The 21648-nt window shown below is 43.1% G+C and overlaps 1 protein-coding gene across 1 annotated transcript in view; it reads left to right on the top strand.

The window, feature by feature from the left end:
* Positions 1–21174, top strand: part of FOXO1 (forkhead box O1) — a gene marked incomplete at its 5' end in the record, with an annotated part of 96446 nt that extends 75272 nt beyond the window's left edge. The window contains 2 exon segments of the mRNA XM_034663786.1: positions 15972–17327; positions 17821–21174. Coding sequence (XP_034519677.1) covers positions 15972–17309 — 1338 coding nt within the window.
* Between the last annotated feature and the right edge of the window lie 474 nt (positions 21175–21648).

The following is a 21648-nucleotide window of genomic DNA, read 5'->3' as shown; positions in this document are numbered from 1 at the left end:
AGCTCATGTTCATGATGCTTCATTGTGCTGTTAATGTGCTGCTTTGTCATGGGTTTACTTTGGAGGTGTTCCAGGAGACCTCGGTGGTTAGAGGAAAATCTAATCTTTGGGGACCTGGAGGGAAAGTCCAGGGGATGCTGTTACATGGGCAGTGGTTGGGGATGATGCTTTGGGAATAAAGACTACCTTGGGGGTGGAGTAGGGGGCTGGCCATGGGGAATCCTGTGATCATGTCCTTGTCAGCAGTTCAGGAGGGGCTTTATGGAGTAGGGTTTTAACCAGAATGCAGGACAGTTCTTAATCAACAGGATCAGCATTCTAGGACCAGCTGTCAGCGCTGTCAGGTAAAGATCCATGAACTGTAACCTGAATGACAGCTGCACTGTTCGGCGAGGATGGACTAAAGATATTTGGACCCAGAACAGCATGCTGCTGCATCGTGGCACACGTTTGACAAGGCACATTCCCCGTATGAAGTCATCTGCATCAACATGCCTACCCCCAGCTTTTCTTTAATATTTAATATTCAACTTTGCACTTGTTCCTCTTACTAGATTGGCTAATGTTGAGGAGGTGATGATAAAGGTGCAAATGGCAACTTCTGCAGCTATCTCATTAATCAGCTCTTCTTCCTTTTAGCAGAACTTCTAACAAAACTCTTTTATTTTGAAGTAAATTGTTCCAACCAGGGAGAAATGATGGATTATTTTGCCTTGAAATCTCAAACCAAGGAAGCAAGTCCATCTTCTTAGAACTGATCTTGGATGTCACACTTGATTTTTTTTCTTCCTTTTCTGTTCTTCTCTTTCTTTCCTTCTCCCCTTCCATCCTTCCTAAGAGCAAAGGACCGCTTTCATCTTAAGCTGTTCCAGGAATTGATTGTAGATCAAAAGTTAACGACCTAAGGCATGATCTTCCTCTCAGCAAGTGTTCTTCAGCTGTCCCTCCAGAAAAGTGATCAGAGAAAGCACGACACTTTGTCATCTAAGTTTTATAAAAAATGTTTGAACTATCTACTATTGTTTCTTTATTTGCTAGTAACACTGTGACTTTTTGACCTGATTATAAGTTGGGTGGCGCTAACTTCTTTTGGGACAGAAAGGGAAGGAGGCAGGAGACAGGTAGAGAGGCCAGGGCATCTCTGCCACGGAAGAAGAAGAGTCTGTGGGGTTGGCCAAGGGTGGTAGGGTCTCTGCCCACCATCATGTGCTTTTACAATGAAATTCTGTTGGGTTAATCAACCATTAAATATTAAGTTCCCAAGGTTTAGACCTCTTTTCCTGTGTGTGTGTGTGTGTGTGTGTGTGTGTGTGTGGTTTCTTTCGTGAGGGTGGGAGGGAGTGTTGTGTGGGGGACAGTTGGGGAGCCAGATTTCATCTCAGCTTATCCTCCCATCACTGTGGTCCAGCTGTGGTGGGCCATTTTTGGCCCTGGATTTGATATGCACCCACCAGAGCACTGAATTAACTAGTGAATAATTTGTTGTAGCTTTATCCATGTTTATGTCAAACAGTCCATGGTTACGTTGTAGGGCATTATTTCCTTTAATTTCCCTTCAGCAGTTCAAAACAACCTGAAAGATGTTATGGTTGAGCCCAGACAATGACCTCAAGAAACAAAAATAAACCTTTCAAAAGTGAGAACTGAATTTGTATGCCAAATGTTGTGAACGATGGATGAAAGTTTGAAAACACATTGGACTTCACGAAGGGAGAATTTTAAAATTTGTTTTGAAAACAAATGGTCCCTGCTCCAGGATCCTGCCCTCCTGTGACTAGGAAAAAATCAGGGATTATGCCATGAGTTCCAGAACAACCAAGTAGCATTCAGGTCATGAGACAAAAGCCAAACAGCTGCTTCAGTGTAAAACCCCATCATTTTCAGATAGATCAGATCCTAAAGATGGCACGTGTGAGGCTGGCTCCGTACACCGTTCTCTCCACCTGAGCTGTGGCTGCGTCCCCTTAGCAGGTGGAACCACAGACACCTCTCGGGGTGGGGAAGAGCTGTGCCAAAACAGCACCTCCCTGAGAGGCTTCTGCTTATCAACAGAAGTTTATATGCACATTACAGCATGGACACCCACACATATTGACGTTTTTGGACAATCAAAGACGACTTTGCTTTCCAAGCAGGACGCATTCTCTTCTTCTCTCTCACCATCTTGTAGGGAGATAGGTTGGCACTTTCCTCCAGGTTCCGTGCCATACTTTATTCTGATCTTTTGTTCGCTCTCCTGTGTATTACATGTTGGAGGTAATACAAGCTCCTAGCTCCTAGTTATTTTTAAAAGTGTCTTCCCACCACATTTCCCGCTTTCTGTGTTTGAACTCAGACACTGCCACATTTGCTTCTTCTGACTTCTCTTGACATGTTTTGTTAGTGCTTTAAAATATTTTTCACACAAATATTACTTAGCTGATATTTATTGGGTACTTTGTACATACTGAACGTTCAGTATGGTGACTCAGTAAGATAAATACTGTTAGATTGTGCATCACGTGCGTAGGAGTCCTCATGTGGTAGGTATATGGTGGCAACTGGATTTGAGTCCAGGTCTCTCTGGTTTTAGAACACGTGTTCTTAGTACACTGTCAACTTTGATTCATGCTCTGCCCTCCCATTAAGAATCCTTTCCCCTTTTTATTTAGCAATCCAAATCTTGCCTTTGTTGTGTTGTCGGCCATGTATACACATACACATACACATACATGAAAAACCCTTGGAAGCAGGAAAGACCTCATGCTACTTTGTTGTTTCCGTCGTATACCTAGTATGCAGTAGAGGCTCAGTAGGTACTTGTTGATTGAAAATTACATTGATTGCTTTTAATTTGGCCACGTTTCAAGACCCTAACTTATGTCACTGAAATGTGAATATAAGTAAATTAATTTCTGAGATTGTCAGTAGATTTAAATAGTTTACGTTTGACTGATTTCAACTAGGCTTTGCTCAATTTCTTGATTAAGTTTGGTTGGATTTTTCAATGACAAAACAAATGTAAAATTTTATCTTTTGTTTGTATTCCCAATAAAGATGACAGACTCTAGGTCCTGTGAGACCCATCCTTCTTAGTACACTACCCTCCCCTCTCCCCCAGCAACAAAGCAGTGCCCTGACGCTGGGATGGGCTGGGATTGACTGAGCATGTTCTGTTCCAGCCCTGATTCACCCTGCGGTCTTTTCAGAACAGTCGGGTGTGTGTACACACACACACACACACACACACACACACACACACACACACACACAGACAACCCAACCTAGAAAACTAGTGTTTTGTTCTAAGTTTGTATGATACTCTAGCTTAACTTATAGTTACTTTGAGGACTAAAGTCGTTATCTGGTGTATTGGTGTCTGTCTCCATGAATTGTTTGATAGAAATGTATTGTGGACTTTAAAAATGGTTAAAATGTAAAAATTCACCTTCTGGGGCTAGGGTTGCACTGAAGAGTAATTATTTCAAACTTTGTTCAATTTAGTAACAATTCTAAGCTGTCTATTACAATCTTAACTAGGTTGTCAGAATTAACTAAATTGGGATGCCTGGGTGGCTCAGTTGGTTACTAAATTGGGACGCCTTCGGCTCAGGTCATGATCCCAGGGTCCTGGGATCAAGTCCTGAGTTGGGCTGCTTGCTGGGCAGGGAGCCTGCTTCTCCCTCTGCCTGTGCCCCTGCTCTTGTGCACGCACATGCGCGTGTTCTCTCTGACAAATAAATAAATCTTTAAAAACAAAGATTTTGACTAAACTGCTTTTCTCAGCAATAAAAAATTAATACTGAAGAGAGTGCCATTTGTTTAGAGAAAAGTGACCTTTGAGAAGAGGTGACATGCTGAAGCTGTTAGACTGATGTCACTGCTTGTAGTTAATATCTGTGATAACGGGAGTGACAACTTCTAGAAAATTTTATTACTTTTGTTCTAGAATATCAAGAATTTCCAGAAGAATTCGCTCAGATGCTGGAAATTATTAGCATCTTTTACATTTTGAATATGCTGCGTGGTTTCTAAACATCGGCGCTCATTCAGTCTTCACGATACTCCGTTGGGTGATATGGTGGTGAGGCACTGGGGCATCATCAAACTTGTCATGTCAGATTGACCTGTGGAGTCTGTGACCTAACTTGGACCCAAATACAGGACCTGCCCTCTGGAAAGACCCTTTATACCCAACCTTATTGGCAAACACACAATTTTTAAAAGACAGTGGAGAAAAGGGCATCCCTGAATCACTGTGGTGGAAACCCTAACTGTGCCTCGGTCTCCTTGAACGCAGTAGCCTGGGAGAGACGCAGAACATTTGTACTGTGTGCAGGATTCCAGGCACGATGCGATGGTTGCTCTTCACAGCTCCCTTTTGGAGGAAATGCAAAGTGGTAGCACTGAGTTCGAAAGAGGAGTTTAAGGTATAGTACCGTTAACTTTGGGCTCAGGTGAAAAGTTCTGATTTTCCGTTGGTTTGAATCATCCTAGGAAATGGTTCATTTATTCATTTTTCCTTCGCTGGTTTCTATTTAAGATAGAGCTAACTGTATAAAATTCTCCCTTTGCTTTCTCAGCCCAAAACAACGAATGAACATTATGTGTAGTTAGTGCATTTTAAAAGATAACACCTTCCTAAAGATGGTATTTATTACTACTAGAGGTAGCTGTGAGGTTTTTGTCTTTGGAGATTTATAAACCTTCTCACACTTTTAATTCTTGGCTGCAGTGTTTATGGTTCTAAAGAGGACATAAATTGAAAATGTAGCAGTGGAGTAAAAAGCTTAATGCAAGGAAAACTTTGGAGACGTTAAGGTTTGCTGATCGCTCAGGTGGGGATCCTCAGGTGGTCTGGGGATCTTTCTTGTCTTGCTTGGCTTTCTCTCTCTCTGGAATGTGGACCTGCCTAGCTCTGCAGCTGAGCTAAAAAAAAACCTATGAAACACAAAGGATTCATGGTGGAATGTCCCTAGGTCATCTAAATCTGTTTCCAGGGCAGACTCACCTTGGAGCCTAGGGCCTTCCAGCATTCCCTGAACCCCAGGATGATCTTGGTGTTGAAGTCCTTTCTCCCAGGACTTCTCCCATGTCTGAACCTTCATCTTGACTTGAGGCCTGACAGGTCACAGATCCGGTGGGCACCACTAACCTTAAATGCACTTACTTCTAAGGTGGAGTGTCTGTACCTATGCAGGGGTGAGGAGGCTGCTGCTCATGGCTTGGGTGCTTATGCTGGGGAGGAAAGCTGGTCTTACAAGTAAGCGCAGTACCATATTGCCCTGAGAGCCCTGTGTACACGTGTCGTTTGAGAAGTGAAATGTAGCCTCATGTTAGGACAGAGGATCTGTGCTGGTGGGGAGGTGTGGTTTTAGGGTGGACACATTGTGGGAGGCCTTGAAGGTTATAATATTTGTAGGCCTTTAGCTAACAATGAAAGCTGCATTTCTGAAACATTTGTTTGAGGTTCTTTTGGGCTCCTGGTGGTGCTGAAGGAGCCTCAGTCGTTTGGAAGGAAGGTGTGGAGAGTAGGGCTGTTATGCAGCAGACCTACTGTCTCTGTGGTCCGCTTGCTGAATTGGACCCAGATATCTGCAGGATGCTTGGAAACAGCCCTGGCTTGGGTCCAGTCTACCATGGCAGGGGGGATTTTGCTTTATCATGAAGCAGATGGGTCCAAATGGTTTTGCTATTAGGTTTTGGTATTAGGTCAGCCAGTGATTTTTTTATTTATAACTATTTGATTTGGGACAAGAGTTTTTGGGAGGTTGCCCCCAAATGAAAAACAATGTATGCTTAGCAGTCACAAATCATTCATTGTTGCTTTAGGCTCCTTAGCCAGAATATTGGGCAAGCAAGCTAGTTTCAAGATTCTGTATAACTAAGGAAACTTTATTTTGCAAATAATATATAATTCAGAATATTATATTTTTGCAGTTTCTTTCCATTCTTCTTGTAATCTGAATTTGTTATATTTGAGTTCCAAAATTGAAAAAAACCACTTTGACTTCATACTTTTAAATTTTGTTTACTAAGAGTAGCAGTTCTTGGTAAATAGATTATGCATTCAGTGGGATCATTTTTCCCTGGATTTTCCAGACAGTGAGCATATTTAGGGTAAAAAACAATTCTAGATTGTACATTCTATGGATGGGATGTTATCCTAGAGATTTTATTTTATTTTAAAAGATTTTATTTATTTGACAGGGCACAAGCAGGGGGATAGGCAGGCAGAGAGAGAAACAGGCTCCCCGCTGAGCAGGGATCCCGATGTGGGGCTTGATCCCAGGACCCTGGGATCGTGACCTGAGCTGAAGGCAGACACTTAACCAACTGAGCCACCCTGGTGCCCCTGTCCTAGAGATTTTAACCCATCAAAGTTTCAGTGTTCTTGCTTTTGAATTTATATTCAATTCATAAAGTTTTTCATTGGCTCTTGTAAATAGTTCAGTCACTAACCCCAACAAAATATTTTAATGTTCACTTTGGTCCTTTAATATCTCTAGAAAACTTGAAAATTGATTAAGCTATTATATGCTGTGTTTCACTTTATGCCTTATTTGACTTATTCATCAGAAGAAAATAACTTCTAAAGTGTTCTTTGTTTTCATTTTGTTTTACCTTACCGTGGTAGTTAGATATACCAGTAGTTATTCTTCTGGTAGCCAAATACAGAGGTAATTAATTGCGTTGTAAAGCAGAGCATTTGTAGAGCCATCGAAGATGAGAAAAACGGTATGGCCGTATGGTCAAAAATTTTCATTAGGAAACAGCAGGATCACTTCAGCACCAAATGAGTTTCCTCTAACATGATGCTGTGGTGCAGCCCTATGTGACTGAGACTGCCATTAGGCAGGGGCGGCAAAAAGTCCATTTTCTGAGCAGTTAATTAAATCGGAGTTTCAGGGGTGCCTGGGTGGATCGGTCGGTTAAGTGTCTGACTCTAGGTTTCTGCTCACGTCATGATCTCAGGGTCAAGACTGAGCCACTGGTCAGGCTCTGCACTGCACTCAGAAATAAATCTTGAAAATAGACCGAAGTTTCAGAAAGGATGGGCTCCTTTAGGTCACCTAAATGGGCAGGGTGGGGAGTTGAAGCTTGCTGCTGTGGGCTTGGCAGTGCCCGGTCTGTGTGCCTCCCTGGGGAAGGAGGTGAGTGGGTTAAAGGGTCGCCAGGTATGCCCAAATGCTGCACAGAACCTGAATTAATCCCAAGAGAAAGAAACTCCACGTTGAAATCCTTAGTTAGCCTATAGGTTCCTTAAACACACACACACACACACACATATATAAGAGAATTCTAGCTAAATGAAATTTTGTCTCTATATCCACCACTGGGACCTAATTAGCCAGGGTTAATGACATTCATTGGAGAGTGGCCTTGTTGGATTTTGTGGCACTGTGATCCGGCCTAAGTGTGTGACAGCATGAGGTAGTTTGTTTTCTACACTTTGTTTAAACGGGGGTCCACATTAACAACTTTTATGGAAGTCCTGGAGGGAGAGTGGTTAAGATAAATGCCCCATGATCTGGAACATGAGGAAAGTTGCTTGTATCTATATCAAGTTTTCAACCTTACCTGGATTGTTTTGAGTTTTGTCTTTTGGGGTTCCTAATTTCTGATAGTGTGTACAGCATGGGGCATTAAATGGTACAGGAAAGACTTTCCTTTTCACGTTCTGAAAATTAAGGGCTTTACCCTTTCATAAAACAGTAGCTTTCTCTGATATGGGGTTTTGCTGTAGGACACAGCAAGGGGAAGCACTGTGCTCCTTTTTGATTATGACCTTCTGAAAAATAAAAGCTTGTGATAATTTCGATATTGTTAAGTAAATTTTCTGTTCTGTCTCTGAAGATTTTTTTTCTTAAACCCTAAACCAGTGAGGTTATTGGCTGGCATGTTATTCTGATACTTAGGCTTTTGACTAATGTGAGAGCTTATCAAGGATCAGGCAGGAATGAATTGTCTTGCATCCTCGGATCATCATCTGTTTTCTGCATTGCAAGGTTTCTTCTTGTCCTTCCTTTAGGGCTTGGGGGTGCCTCTCTCTTCTTTGTTCCTAGTACCATATTTCCGTTCACTTGTTGCTCACCTTTTTACCAGATATTTTGTCCTGTAATGTGTTCTTGAAATCCCCCACTTCTTCAGGGCTCTCATAGGGTCTGTTCTCAGCAAAGTAAACTCTGGTGAGTAACTAGTGTGCGAGAAGGAATGAGAAAGAGCACTGTTCTAATAATTGCCCTCCTGAATATAATCTGTCATCAGTCAGCTGGTCTGCCTCGTTTTCCTTGAACGACCTCATGGACACACATGTGTTCTGACATAGGTCATCCAAAAAGCCAACAGAGCACACCAGTTAAACAATCACATTTTTGCATTTAAAGTCCTCTTAAGGGGCGAAAACAATTTTTCTATAAGAGAAGGATTGCAGTTCAGTTGTGAGGACATGGAAACAAGTCTAAGGAAGGCTGGCAGCCTGTTAAACAGGAAGTTTGTGATGAATGGTTTTTAATCAAGTTGTAACCATTCATGATAGCTTTAAAATTCCTGTTTATATATCCCTTTGCTTCCTATCACAAAATAGCCAACCTTTATTTCCTCAGCTTTGTATCCAGGGGTGTACTAAATGCTTTCCATATACATGCTGCTGTTCAGTCCCTAAGCATCCTGTGTAATTACATTTCACAAATGGACTGAAGCTTAGCAAGATCAAGGCACTCACTCAGGGTGCCCCACAGTCAGCCTGACCCTGGGTTCTGTCTCTCTGTGCTTCCTCGCAAACGTGAAACTTCTCATGGTGCTCATGAATTCTTACATTTGTCTTTTTGGTGTTGTTTTACATGAGAGCATAATCTCCCACATGCTTTTTTTGCTGGAGGTTCTTTAATGTAGTCACATTTTCCTTCTTTGGAATGATTTGAGTCAGAGAGAAAGCTGTTGAGAGCTAAATGTGTATCTATAGCCATTTGAGAATCTATAGCTAAGAATTGGTTTGGCTAGGGGAGGGACGCTGCACGTTCTTCTTACTTGTTTTACATTTCTTCTAGGAATAAAGCCCCATGTGCTTCTGCTTGTTGTAAATGAACACTCATAAATTTTTCATCTGCATTTAAATTTTTCCGAATTCTCTTTTCCCTAATATGAAGTGGGGGCTTTAGGCTAGATGACCTTCCCAGTGCCTTCTAGTTTGCTAATTTTACGAGGCTGTGAGTCCTTTCTTCACAGCCCTGGGCTCACTGGAGAAGTCTGAGTCCTCAGTGCAGACCCAGGGTGAGAGTGGCCTTATGGGATCATTGGTGTCCAGGCAAGAAGGACAGGTTCCTGGGCAATGATAATCAGCCTTTTGGGAAAAAGAGCTGAATGCTGCTGGAGCCTCATGTGTAAGCCTGTAGATCAGCTATTCATGGCAGATCTTCTGTTACACCACTTTTCAAAGTTGAATCTATATGCTCTCTATTGATAGCGTGTCTATTGACATCACTTGTAAAAAGAACAATTGGCAAATGGTCACATGTTTTCCTTCTGTTTGCAAGCAAAATGGATTATTTTACAAAGTTGTTTTATTAGCAACTCTAATGGGAACTCTGTTGAATAGAGATTATTCTGACTTTCTCCTTAGTTTGTTTTTCACTCATGGAAGTACAGGAAGAGATGGTGTAAAAGAGAGGAAGCAGGAGGAGGGAGTCAGGTCCACACTGGGAGTCTACAAAACAATTGCATGCATTGACAGAGTTCAAAGAAATTAGATAAAATGCTTTTGGAAAAATCTAGTTTGTCTAGCATTTTGAAAGAATTTCTAGAATTTCTAGAACAACAAGTTCATTTAGTCATGTGTTCCAGTGTCTTAGTTTGAAGTTCTTTTTGTTTGACTTGGTGACTGTTGCTCACACCCACCCTGTGGCAGGATGATGGGCACTTCTAGGCTGCAGGGGCCTCTGGGGCCTTTCCATTTTCCTGTGGGTCCCCACAGCCTCCTTATACACGCTTTCCCCTGGGTGATGCTCATACCTGAAGTTCACACTTCAGCTGCCATGGTTTCCTGCCGTAAAGAGTTAGAATTAGAATTAAAAGCAAATCATATTTTGTAAATTTATTACCCAGTGAGGCAGAAAATTAGTTTTGTAAACTAGTATTTGTAAACAGAATTATTTCCACTCCCTCAAGATGCATTCGTATAACTTTAGTCTTAAGTATGTTCTTTTAATTGTTCTTAACAATGGAGAAGCCGAGGAGGTGGTTTTTCTAGCTGCCAGCAGTGTTGCACGTAGACTCACAAAACCTTGGTCTGAGTCCTAGTTGGGCAGTTCATCTTCTGAGCCTCAGTTTTCCCATTTCTAAAACAGGTTCAGTAATACCTGCCTTATAGGGATCCTCCAAGTGTGGAATGAGATGAGGTTTTAAAAGCAGTTTGTGTATAAAGTAAAATTCAGACACAAAGTATGAAGGCCAACTTAAGTTGATGGTTTTGTTCTATTTTTTGGTTAAACACAAAGACCAGAGTAGTCTTAGAACTGCCAAGTAGGAATAAAAGTGGAATGGTGGTAAGGCCTATGGCCGAGAGGTGGTGGTCCCCACGCACACCAGTGGGCAGGCTAGATGGAGCCGAGCTGGCAGCTCGAGTCAGATGGCAGAATTCAGAATGATGAGGGTCCAGGGTACAGAGAAGTGGTCAGGAAGGAGCCCGGGGCAGGGAAGGGGAGGAGAGGTGCAAACTGAGAGCTAGACCAGACCGTTCCTTCAACCCAGGTCTGGTGGGCCAAAGAGTTTGCTAGACTTGACTCTAGGGCTGGTTCTGCTCTCTAGATTTTCTTTTTTCAGGCTTCTAGTAGACTAGAAGCCTACTGTAATAGACTAGGGGTCTCTAAATGTTTTTGTAAAAATCACATACCCTTTCCGATGTTACATTTATTCACTTGTACTATAACAATACATTGCATACATTATATAACATAATAGATTTAAAAATGAGCCAAAAACTTAAAAGTAAATGAAAGGAATGAAGATTTCTTCTTGCTTGTACTTCAGTGGCTCTCTGATTATTGTTTTAGACAGCAGGGCTGGGAGCATCCTGGGGAGGGGCAGTTCCTGTCCTGTGTCCTCAGGGTCTCTAGGGGCCAGCCTCAGAGCCTACCTTCTTCCAGCCAGGGAGGCAGGAGACCAGCAGCAGGGCTTAGTCGTAACCCCCAAGGAGACACCAGACTGTGATCTTTGACTGTGGCCTGTGTAATCCCTGCCACTGCTTCCCCATCCCACACTGGCTGAGTCCAGAGCATGGCGAGCCCGCAGCCATGCTCGATGCCCACATGCAAGGCTCTGTGGCAACCAACACCTTGAGAAGACTTCAGGATTCTCGTGACACTCCCGGCAAGGGTAATAATAGACTGGCTTTGGTATCTGAATTCCTTACTTATTAACGTCGGTCCACAGCACCCAAGACACTTACCTAGTGCAGAGAGAAAACATCTTATCTCTACCCCCAAATTGGTCTATTTTTCCAGTACCTAACATGTAAAAGCCTTATGTTAGTGGCAGCAGTGCAAGGCATGATCGTAAATAACACTAATGGTTATAATACAGATAAGTCTTTAAAACACAGATGTGTTATTTTATAGATGCCATTATCCTAATAATAACAACAGCTAATATTGATTGAGGTAAGCACTTTACATGTGTTATCTCATTTCATCTCCACAACAACCCTGTAAATGTAGAACCTATTAATCCATTCAACAGATACTTGAGTGCCTCTTGGTGATGGAGCTGTGAGGATACAGTGTACGAGAAGACAGACCAGGTCCCGAGCTCATGCAGCTTTCAGTGTAGTGGGGAGCCAGACACTCCCCCAAGGGACCACACATAGCAGAATCGTAATTGTGGTGAGTAAACAAGGTCCTGTGTTAGAGAGCCGTAGGAATGGGATGGTTCCAGAAGAAAGGGACGTTTGGGCTGAGAGAGAAGTTGGAGGAGGTGGGGTGGTGACCTTTGGCAGGAAAATGTCAGTGCTCCTGGACAGTTGTTTGCGCATCATTTTCTGTCCCAAGTGGCCATTTCGGTGGACTTGTTCTTGCCCCAGGTAGATCATAAATTCCTTCTCTTGTCTCCCTGCACCTAGCACAAAATAGGCCCCAATAAATGTTACTTGGCATGAATTGGTACATGAACAGATGGATAAAAGATGTGTAAGACAGTACATCTTCCCTGTGATGTGTTTGGGATGTCAGTCAACAGACGTTCATTGAATTTGTCTTGTGTGCAGAGTGTGTGTATGTGTGCACGTGCATGTGCACAGAGCATCTTCTAGGGGCTTTGAGATTAGGAAATAAAAACACACCTCAGCCCTCGCCCTTTAAGCAGCTTGGAATCCATAGAGCTCATGAAATCGAACACCTGGGAGTTAGAAGCAGGCTGAACAGGCAGTGCGTACCTTCCTTGTGCAGCTACTCCTGCCCCCGACATGGCCCACTAGGCTCCTCGGGTCAGGCTTCCCAAGAAGAACGTGCTGCCCTGCTTGGGGGACAGTTGGGGGAGCAGGCTGCCGAGAGGCTATGTGCAGAGGAAATCCAGCTCAGCATTAGTAAAAAGCCCAGGCTGCAGGGAAATACAGCTGGTGGAGAAGAAATTTGCTGATGTGTCTTTGGGGGGGGGGTGGAGCCCCTAATGGCGTCATGTAAAAACTCAGGATTTGGGTAAGTGGCTTGAGGTACCTGAGTTTTCCTTCTTCACAGCCTGCCTCATTCCTCAGGTACTATTTTGTTCATAGTTCAAGAACGAAGTACCTCCAAACGCTGACAGTCACATGTGGCTCTGCTGCACAGTTCACGGGAGAACTGAGGTTCCCTCCAGCCGTGGCTGTGCCCCGCAGGGATCTGCAGGCATAATACCATTAATAGCGGCACACATTTTTACAAGATTTACCTACTGGCCACCCTCCTCCCTCTCCACCAGAGCTCTGCTGGCTGCATGAAAAACAGGAATTTTTGTTACAAGCCCTGCACAGCAAACCTTTTCCTGTTTGGAAAAAAATTTTTTTTAATTGTTGGCAAAGTTAGAAGACAGCTCTGTTACTCAAAGAGCGACCTGAAATGTCCTCTTAGAAAAATACAGAGCGTGATGTTTTGATAAGTAGGGGATTGCTATGAACAATCCCCTTTTTGGAAGGGGGAAGTAAGACTAAGTCTGAGTAGTGAGTTAGCGAATGTCCCACCTGAGTTAGTGAATGCTTCCTGAACTTTTTAAAGATTTAATCATTACACATTCTGCAGTCTTGTTAAAAATGTCCCCTAATTGCAGTTACAGATGACCTGATCTGATTATGTGTGTTGTAGAGCTGTGCCACCCTCCCACCAGTCAGCGCAGACAGCCAGGAAGCCATTATCTAGGAGGATCTTCCCCCTTTATCATTAACTAAATGTGACAGGGACAGGAGTCAAGCTTCCTTTCCTCCAGAGATTTCATGGTGGCTTATCTGTGTGTCTGCTGTGTTCCAAGAACGAGATAGTCATGATGGAATATTGTGCAAATGTCCAGACTTTCAGCCTATAGAACATGTCACAGGGTCAGAGTGCTCGGCTCCCTTCCAGGTCTACCCCAGGGACAGGCCTGTCTCTTCAAGGATGAATTTAGAACTTGGTTTGCTGGTGTTGGTGGGCCCAGGAGATGAGGTTGTGGCTCTTGGAGCCTACATAGGTGTGTGTGTGTTTAAGATCCTTCTGTAGGGTTTGGAGCCTCTTCTGGGAATGAAATAGGCCACTGGAGAAATGTACTTGGCCTCTTTTAGAGGTTCTTGTATGTACTTAAAGTCTTCCCCAAAGCTCGTCTTGGGTTGGGGATAGGTCAAGAGGCGGGAAGGAAGAGGGAAGTCTAGGGAACAGAAGAAACCTGCCTGCCACCCACTTGCACACCTGCCCTGCATCCAGCCCGGAAACCCCCGTTCAGGGCCGTGTCTGCCCCGCACTCACTGTAGGCCCTGGCAGAAGGGCTTGTCATGTCGCAGTTCTGTTGCAATCCTTGGGCGGAATGTAGTACAGAGGGTCAGAGGGCATTTTGAAATATGGATTTCTCAGCCCTGGCTGTCCAGCCTCATTCTACTCTGATTTTTGCATCTCTTTATAGAAAGGGAGATTTATTTTTCTTTTCTGTTTTCAATTTCTTTTTAATAAGAAGAACTTGAATTCATGGTTTTTGTTGAAGCCCTGGCCTTATCCCGCTGTGCAAAGGCTTTTTCTGGCACAGCGATTGGCACTCAAGCATCTGTATCCCACACTGATGGCAGAGGATGTGGGCATTGTGGCTGCATCCCTGGGTGACCACAGATCCAGCCAGAGCCTTTTCGTGGTCAGGGAGAGGGGCCACAGAGGTCCAGGGGGCTCAGTCTGCTAAGCCTTGTACCCAATTGGCAGAGGGCACCAGGGAAGGCTTGGGAGTCATGCATAAGGCTCTGCTCCTGGTGGCTAGGACCCAGAATCCTGCTCCTGAACTTGGGCTCAGGGCCCTTATGACAGAGGCTGCTGAATGAGCAGCTAGGAAGGGTCTACTGTGGTGCCCTATTCTGTATGGGGAAAAAAAGCTACAAGACCAGGGACAGGAGTTCCTTGGAGTCCCTCCTTTGGAGCCCATTTTTCGTTTTCCATATGTCCCAGAGGCTTTCCGGATGCTGGCAGTCTCAGTGTGTGCCCATTGGAGGAATCAAATTGGGGCTTCCTTGTTTGCAGCCTAGCTTTGCTGCTTTTAGTAGAGCTTGAGACTGTCTCTGGCCTCCAGTATGTTTGGAGTTGTGGGTGTATGTGTGTTTCTAATACCACTAAGCTCCTACCCATACCCCCAGTGAATAGGAAGAGGGGAGCAGGGCTCAGATTGGCAATATAGTTGTGCCCCTAAAGTTGGGATCTGGTACCTACTTCTTGGTGACTGCTTACCATGTGCCAGACACCACTCAACATTTTGTAAACTGTATCTCATTTAATCCCTCACATAGCCCTAAATGGGTTTATTATTTATCTCTGCTTTACGGATAAGGAAACTTAAGGCACCTTGGGGCAAAGCAGTTTCCCAGGGGCCAAGGAGTTTCCCAAAGTTAAGTTGATTTTCTTTACTAATTGTATTAGGCATACACGTGGCACAATTTAGTCATGGAACACCTGTACTTAGCGACTGAAGCCTGGAGCTCTTTGTACTGCCCACCACTTCTTCCCCCCCCTCCTGACCCAGGGGGTCTTTTTGGACAGAGCTTGACTTCCGATGTAGTGACTGACGTTGAGTTAGTTGGCACATATTACCGGTTATTTTGGGGAGGTGGGGGGTTGTGGACAACTCTGGAATTTAAATTTTCCCCCTTTTTTGGCAGTTCAACTTTCTGAAATAAGAAATATGACCCTGTTTGTCTTATATTCACCTATATTTGCCTCATGGACTTGAAAGGTAGAAAGGAATCTACGTCTTGCTGGTTTTCAGGCTTTTAATTCTTAACTAAAAATATACCCTGCTTCACTTCTTTCTTTTCCATAATCGTGTGGGCCCAGTAATATAAAACTTCTCACTTGTGTAAATGGCATATGTGCAATCTGAAGAGAATTGGCAGTAGTTTTAGGGGTGATAGAATGGAAAGGATTTTTGATAGCACTTTGTTACAGAGGGCTATTTGCATAGCATTGTAGCCAAGCAAAAATTTAAGTGGTTTTAGAATCAGTTTCTGTAATTGCCCTATAAAATATAGCTATATAAAAGATGTCCATAATAGTGCTTATTTAATTTTGTCCCCTCATTACATTAAGATACAGATACTGTTTTTAAGATAAGATACTATTTCTCTTGTACTGGTTTGAGCTCTTTTATAGTGGAGTTCAGAACCCATATGATTGTATGGGTTGAAATCTGTACCACAAACTTTAAAAATTTTTTGCTTGTCTTCCAATATCTATCTATCTATACCGAATAGTAAGTATTCCAATTGGAGAAGTATTGTGTTTCTAACATGATGTTTTGCTTTACAGAATTCAATTCGCCATAATCTGTCCCTACACAGCAAGTTCATTCGTGTGCAGAATGAAGGGACTGGAAAAAGTTCTTGGTGGATGCTCAATCCAGAGGGAGGCAAGAGTGGAAAATCCCCCCGGAGAAGAGCTGCTTCCATGGACAACAATAGTAAATTTGCTAAGAGCCGGGGCCGGGCTGCTAAGAAAAAAGCATCTCTCCAGTCTGGCCAGGAGGGTGCTGGGGACAGCCCAGGATCTCAGTTTTCTAAGTGGCCTGCGAGCCCTGGCTCTCACAGCAACGATGACTTTGATAACTGGAGTACATTTCGCCCTCGAACTAGCTCAAATGCTAGTACTATTAGTGGGAGACTTTCTCCCATTATGACCGAACAGGATGATCTTGGAGATGGGGATGTGCATTCTATGGTGTACCCACCATCTGCTGCAAAGATGGCCTCTACTCTACCCAGTCTGTCTGAGATAAGCAATCCTGAAAATATGGAAAATCTTTTGGATAATCTCAACCTTCTCTCATCACCAACGCCATTAACTGTTTCGACCCAGTCTTCACCTGGCACCATGATGCAGCAGACACCGTGCTACTCATTTGCACCGCCAAACACCAGTCTGAATTCACCCAGCCCAAACTACCAAAAATATACATATGGCCAGTCCAGCATGAGCCCTTTGCCCCAGATGCCTATGCAAACGCTTCAGGACAACAAATCGAGCTATGGAGGTATGAATCAGTATAACTGTGCACCTGGACTCTTGAAGGAGTTGCTTACTTCTGACTCTCCTCCCCATAATGACATTATGACAGCAGTTGATCCTGGGGTCGCCCAACCCAACAGCCGGGTCCTTGGTCAGAATGTGTTGATGGGCCCTAATTCGGTCATGTCAACCTATGGCAGCCAGGCATCTCATAACAAAATGATGAACCCCAGCTCCCACACCCACCCTGGACATACCCAGCCAACATCTGCAGTTAATGGGCGTGCCTTGCCCCACACGGTCAACACCATGCCCCACACCTCGGGTATGAACCGCTTGGCCCCAGTGAAGACAGCTTTACAAGTGCCTCTGTCCCACCCCATGCAGATGAACACCCTGGGGGCCTACTCCTCAGTGAGCAGCTGCAATGGCTATGGCAGGATGGGCATTCTCCACCAAGAGAAGCTCCCCAGTGACTTGGATGGCATGTTTATTGAGCGCTTGGACTGTGACATGGAGTCCATTATTCGGAACGACCTCATGGATGGAGATACTTTGGATTTTAACTTTGACAATGTGTTGCCCAACCAAAGCTTCCCGCACAGCGTCAAGACGACGACACATAGCTGGGTGTCAGGCTAAGAGTGAGTTAGTGAACAGGTAAGATCACCCCAATATCAAAAGACCTTCTGAAGCCAGAGTTTAAAAGAGAGGAGCACAGTAACTTGCCATATATCTTCCATAGTTGGGACTTTCCTGATGTCAGCTGGCTGTTCCTTGTGGAGAGGCTATCTTTTATCGTGCGTTCTCTGCCCTTTTTGCAGCTCATAAATTGTGGTGTGTTTTTTTTTTTGTTGTTTTTTTTTTTTGAGCTTAAGCATAAGGAAGCTTCCTTTGACTGCTTTAAAGATTTTCTTTTGACAGTTAGATGGCTGCATCTTTTTAGTAGCTCTTTAATAAATGAATACGTTTGATACAAATCAAATACAGCAGTTTTTTTTTTTTTTAAAGTAGAATTTTCCCCCATTGAATGATTTTGGAGCTGTTTTGAGAAAGCTCTAGCTTCTCCCACCCCCAAGTTTGTCTGTCACTCTAATATGTTAAATTGAATTGATTTTAATTTGGCTGTATTTTCATTGTGTGTTTTTTCTAGGCTACACTTAAAAGTACTTCAGATTGTCTGACAGCAGGAACTGAGAGAAGCAGTCCAAAGATGTCCTTCACCCCTCCTTTTCGTTTCTTGATTTAAAAAAAAAACCACAACAACAACAACAACAACAAAAAGCGTGTTTCTTTTTTCCTTTCGTCAGACTTGGCAGCGAAGATACTTTTCCTGTACAGGATGTTTGCCCGATGTTTGCAGGTTATGTGCTGCTGTAGATAAGGACTGTGCCATTGGAGATTTCATTACAATGAAGTGCCAAACTCACTACACCATATAATTGCAGAAAAGACGTTCGGATCCTGGTGTGCTTTCAAGTTTTGTACATAAGCAGTAGCTACAGAGTTGTATTTGTGTGTGTTTTTGTTTTTGTTTTTGTTTTTTAAATATCCATTTGGTCCAAGGAAAGTTTATACTCTTTTTGTAATACTGTGATGGTCTCATGTCTTTGATAAGTTAAACTTTTGTTTGTACTACCTGTGTTCTGCTGAACAGACGAACCGCAGAGAACCAAGCTCTCCGTCCCGCGCCTCCCCGGAACAGCGTTGGGCCTGTTCACACAGCCACACAATTCACATGAGAACCCATAGCCTGTGATCAGTCTGCTGAGTTCATGGACTTGTTGAACACCTTTGGGGGGAAAAATAGATTAAATGCCAGCCTTGTACAGGTCTTTTCTATTTTTTTGTTTGTTTATTTTGTTATTTGCAGATTTGTACAAACACTTAAATGTTTCTAATTTCCTGATAAATGATTTTTGATGTTATCGTTGGGACTTGAGATCATTTTTGGAATAGATATTGAACTGTAATGTTTTCTTAAAACTAGAGTCTACTTTGTTACATAGTCTGCTTGTAAATTTGTGGAATCCCAGCTATTTGAGGCAGCATCCATAATTTTCATTTTGTATTTCTAACTGGATTAGGACTAATTTTATACGTGTTTAACTGGTTTGTACACTTTGGGATGCTACTCGGTGTTATTTCTGACTAATCTTAAAATCATTGTAATTAGTACTTGCATACTCAACGTTTCTGGCTCTGTTTTGGCAGGAGAGCGATGTATAGTTACGGACATTTTGCGTTTCATGTTTAGGAGAACTTAATAGTTTCTCATATGTGTATTGGAAAGCAGTGCCATCTGCTCCTGTTGTCCCGTGAACCAAGTGCACCACAGAGTGCTGAGTCGTCTGACAGATGCCTGTGTGCTGTGTTGTTTCAGTTACTCCTGAGGGGCCCCATGATGTTTGTGGATCAGAAAGGGGGTCCTGTGTCGAAAACTGTGCTCCTCCCTCAAACTGGGAGTTTTGATCAACTTAACCTTTTTGAATTGAGCTTCAGCCGATGTCTCCCCTCATGTTTCTGTGCTCTTCTTTCGGTGTAGGTGGACGTTGGTTTTGTGGCTCTGCCTTGAAGGATTATGTTAAGACTCACACTTCATCTCCCTCTCCCTTCTGTCTTGCAGATTACGTAGCACACTGTGGAAATTTAGGTGGAAGGAGGAAAATTGAAAAATAGGACTTTACTGATTTGCAGAGTGCTTCTTGTCCCTGAGAGCAGGTGGCTACCAAAGGGACTAGAGCGCATTTAAAAATTGGGGCAATTAATTTGAAAACCTGACAAACCAGCTGTAAGTTGTATATTTGAATTTATCTTAAAAGCTCTTAGTGTAAGTTAAAAATTGGGAGAATTTCTTTAGCCTTTAGCAACCTAAACTATAATTCTGCATTATTATGTTTTAATATTTTGCAATTACCTATAACTGACAGACCAGGTTAATTGGCTTTGCGTCCCATCTGTGTTTTCAAGTCATGTGGAATGCCCTAAGTCAAAGTCAGCCCAATAAAAGGAGCAGGTGTACAGAAATGTTCCTCTTGCCTTCTTGAGAAGGCTCTGATTGCTTTCTGTGTACTTAGCCCGGATCACACTTGCTTTGTCTTGCATGTGAATTGCGGATCTGTTGGCTTGGTTTTTCCTACATGTTTAACAACAACACAAGTGTTCCTAAAAGATTTTCTATAGGAGGCCAGCTCTATTGTAAGCTTCCCACTGTGACTTCTGCTATTTTGAAAATTCATTAAACAGCCTCCTAACTATTTTCACTGTTGTCCACTCCAAAGTATGTCTGGTTTTGGAAGCCCTTGTTCCTCTAAGCAGTGCCTTCTGCATATGTGCTAGAACTTGTCGGTGCCAGAGTCCTTGGGTTCCCATTCCTGTTGCCGTGTCCACCTTCTTTCGTCCTCTTGTGCCCTCACATGACGAGCCTTAGAGCCCCCCATTTGTTCATTAAAGAGGAAACTACAGCTGAAATCGCTCTTAAAATCTTACTACATCCTAGAGTAACTTTTAAAAAAGATGTTTCTTCCTCCCGAGTCTGTGTAAATATCTTTTTTTCCCTTCAAAATTTTGTGTTAAGATTCTGACATGAATCTTGGGTATCTCTCTGGGGTACAGTGAAGTCCAGTGAAAGGCGCCTTGTCTATTTTGAAAACAAACATTATGTGACCTCTGGTAATTCTTTTTCTGTACGAATACTGACTTTCTGGAGTAATTAGTATATCAGTTATTGTACATGATTGCTTTGTGAAATGTGCAAATGATATCACCTATGCAGCCTTGTTTGATTTATTTCCTCTGGTTTGTACTGTTATTAAAGCATATTGTATTATAGAGCTATTCTGATATTTTAAATATAAAGTATTGTTTCCGTAATATAGACGTATGGAATATATTTAGGTAATAGATGCATTACTTGCAAAGTTCGGCTTCAACAAACTGACAGAGTCTAAATTAATTAGCAAACGTTGTATCCCAGTCGGCAGTAAATCAATGGAATGTACTAAGAGGAGAAGGACACTTAAAATGGAAAAAAAAAAAAAAGTTTTCCAAAGTTATACAATTTGGACTTGTTCAACTACTGGGTATATGTTACCAATACCCCTCCTCCTCCCCCAGACTTACTTGAAATTCTCACATTCAGCTCTTAAGAGTGCTTAATTTATAACTGACTTTTAAACTTGTGGTTTTGGTTTGGGAATAATCATTCATTAAAAAATGCAGTGTGGTTTATGCAAACAAAACAGCCTTGCATTACTCTTGGCCTCCTCCTTGAGGGCGGTGCGCACAGCCTGGCAGTGTGGCCAGGTATGGCTGTCAGAGCCCTGTCCGGCTGTGGCCATGCCCTCCCGCATTTCACTACTCGAGTTCAGTAACAGCGCAGAGTCCATGTTCCTGTTCCGATACTCTCTGAGAAGTGCCTGATGATGCTGATGTACTTACAGACACAAGAACAATCTTTGCTATTATTGTATAAAGCCATAAATGTACATAAATTATGTTTAAATGGTTTGGTGTCTTTCTTTCCTAATTGTGCAGAGTAAGCTCTATTATTAGTGGGTTTTTGTTGTTGTCTTTTTTTATGTTTAGCTTGAGTTGAACCTTGTCAGCCACAGTGCCATAGTGTCTTCAGATCTGATATTTCCCTTGGCGGGGGGGTGGGTGGGTGGTGGGCAGTGGGGAAACGGCCCCTCTAAGAATTGAAGCCCCGAGAGATGAAGAACAAGTAAAATCCTTGCCAATAAATGACCCTGGAGTACTTCATCTTGGAATGTCTGAAACTACATCCTGTATGGTAATGCCTGGGCATATTAAATCTCATGTCGGAACAGACTGTGCTAAAGGTAAAAGCCCCTGAAGGGCAGGTTAGGAGAGTCCTGGCTAGGAGGGCACTGAGCAGGTGCTAGCTGGTGTGGAGGGAGCAGTGGCCTTCTGGGGCCACGTGTAGCTCCTGTCCCTACTTTGCACCCCTTGCTGAAGGGGG

Source organism: Ailuropoda melanoleuca, chromosome 7 (assembly GCF_002007445.2).
Source record: "Ailuropoda melanoleuca isolate Jingjing chromosome 7, ASM200744v2, whole genome shotgun sequence".
NCBI lineage: Eukaryota > Metazoa > Chordata > Mammalia > Carnivora > Ursidae > Ailuropoda > Ailuropoda melanoleuca.
The sequence above is the reverse complement of the archived record's forward strand: the minus strand, read 5'-3'. Positions and strand labels throughout refer to the sequence as shown.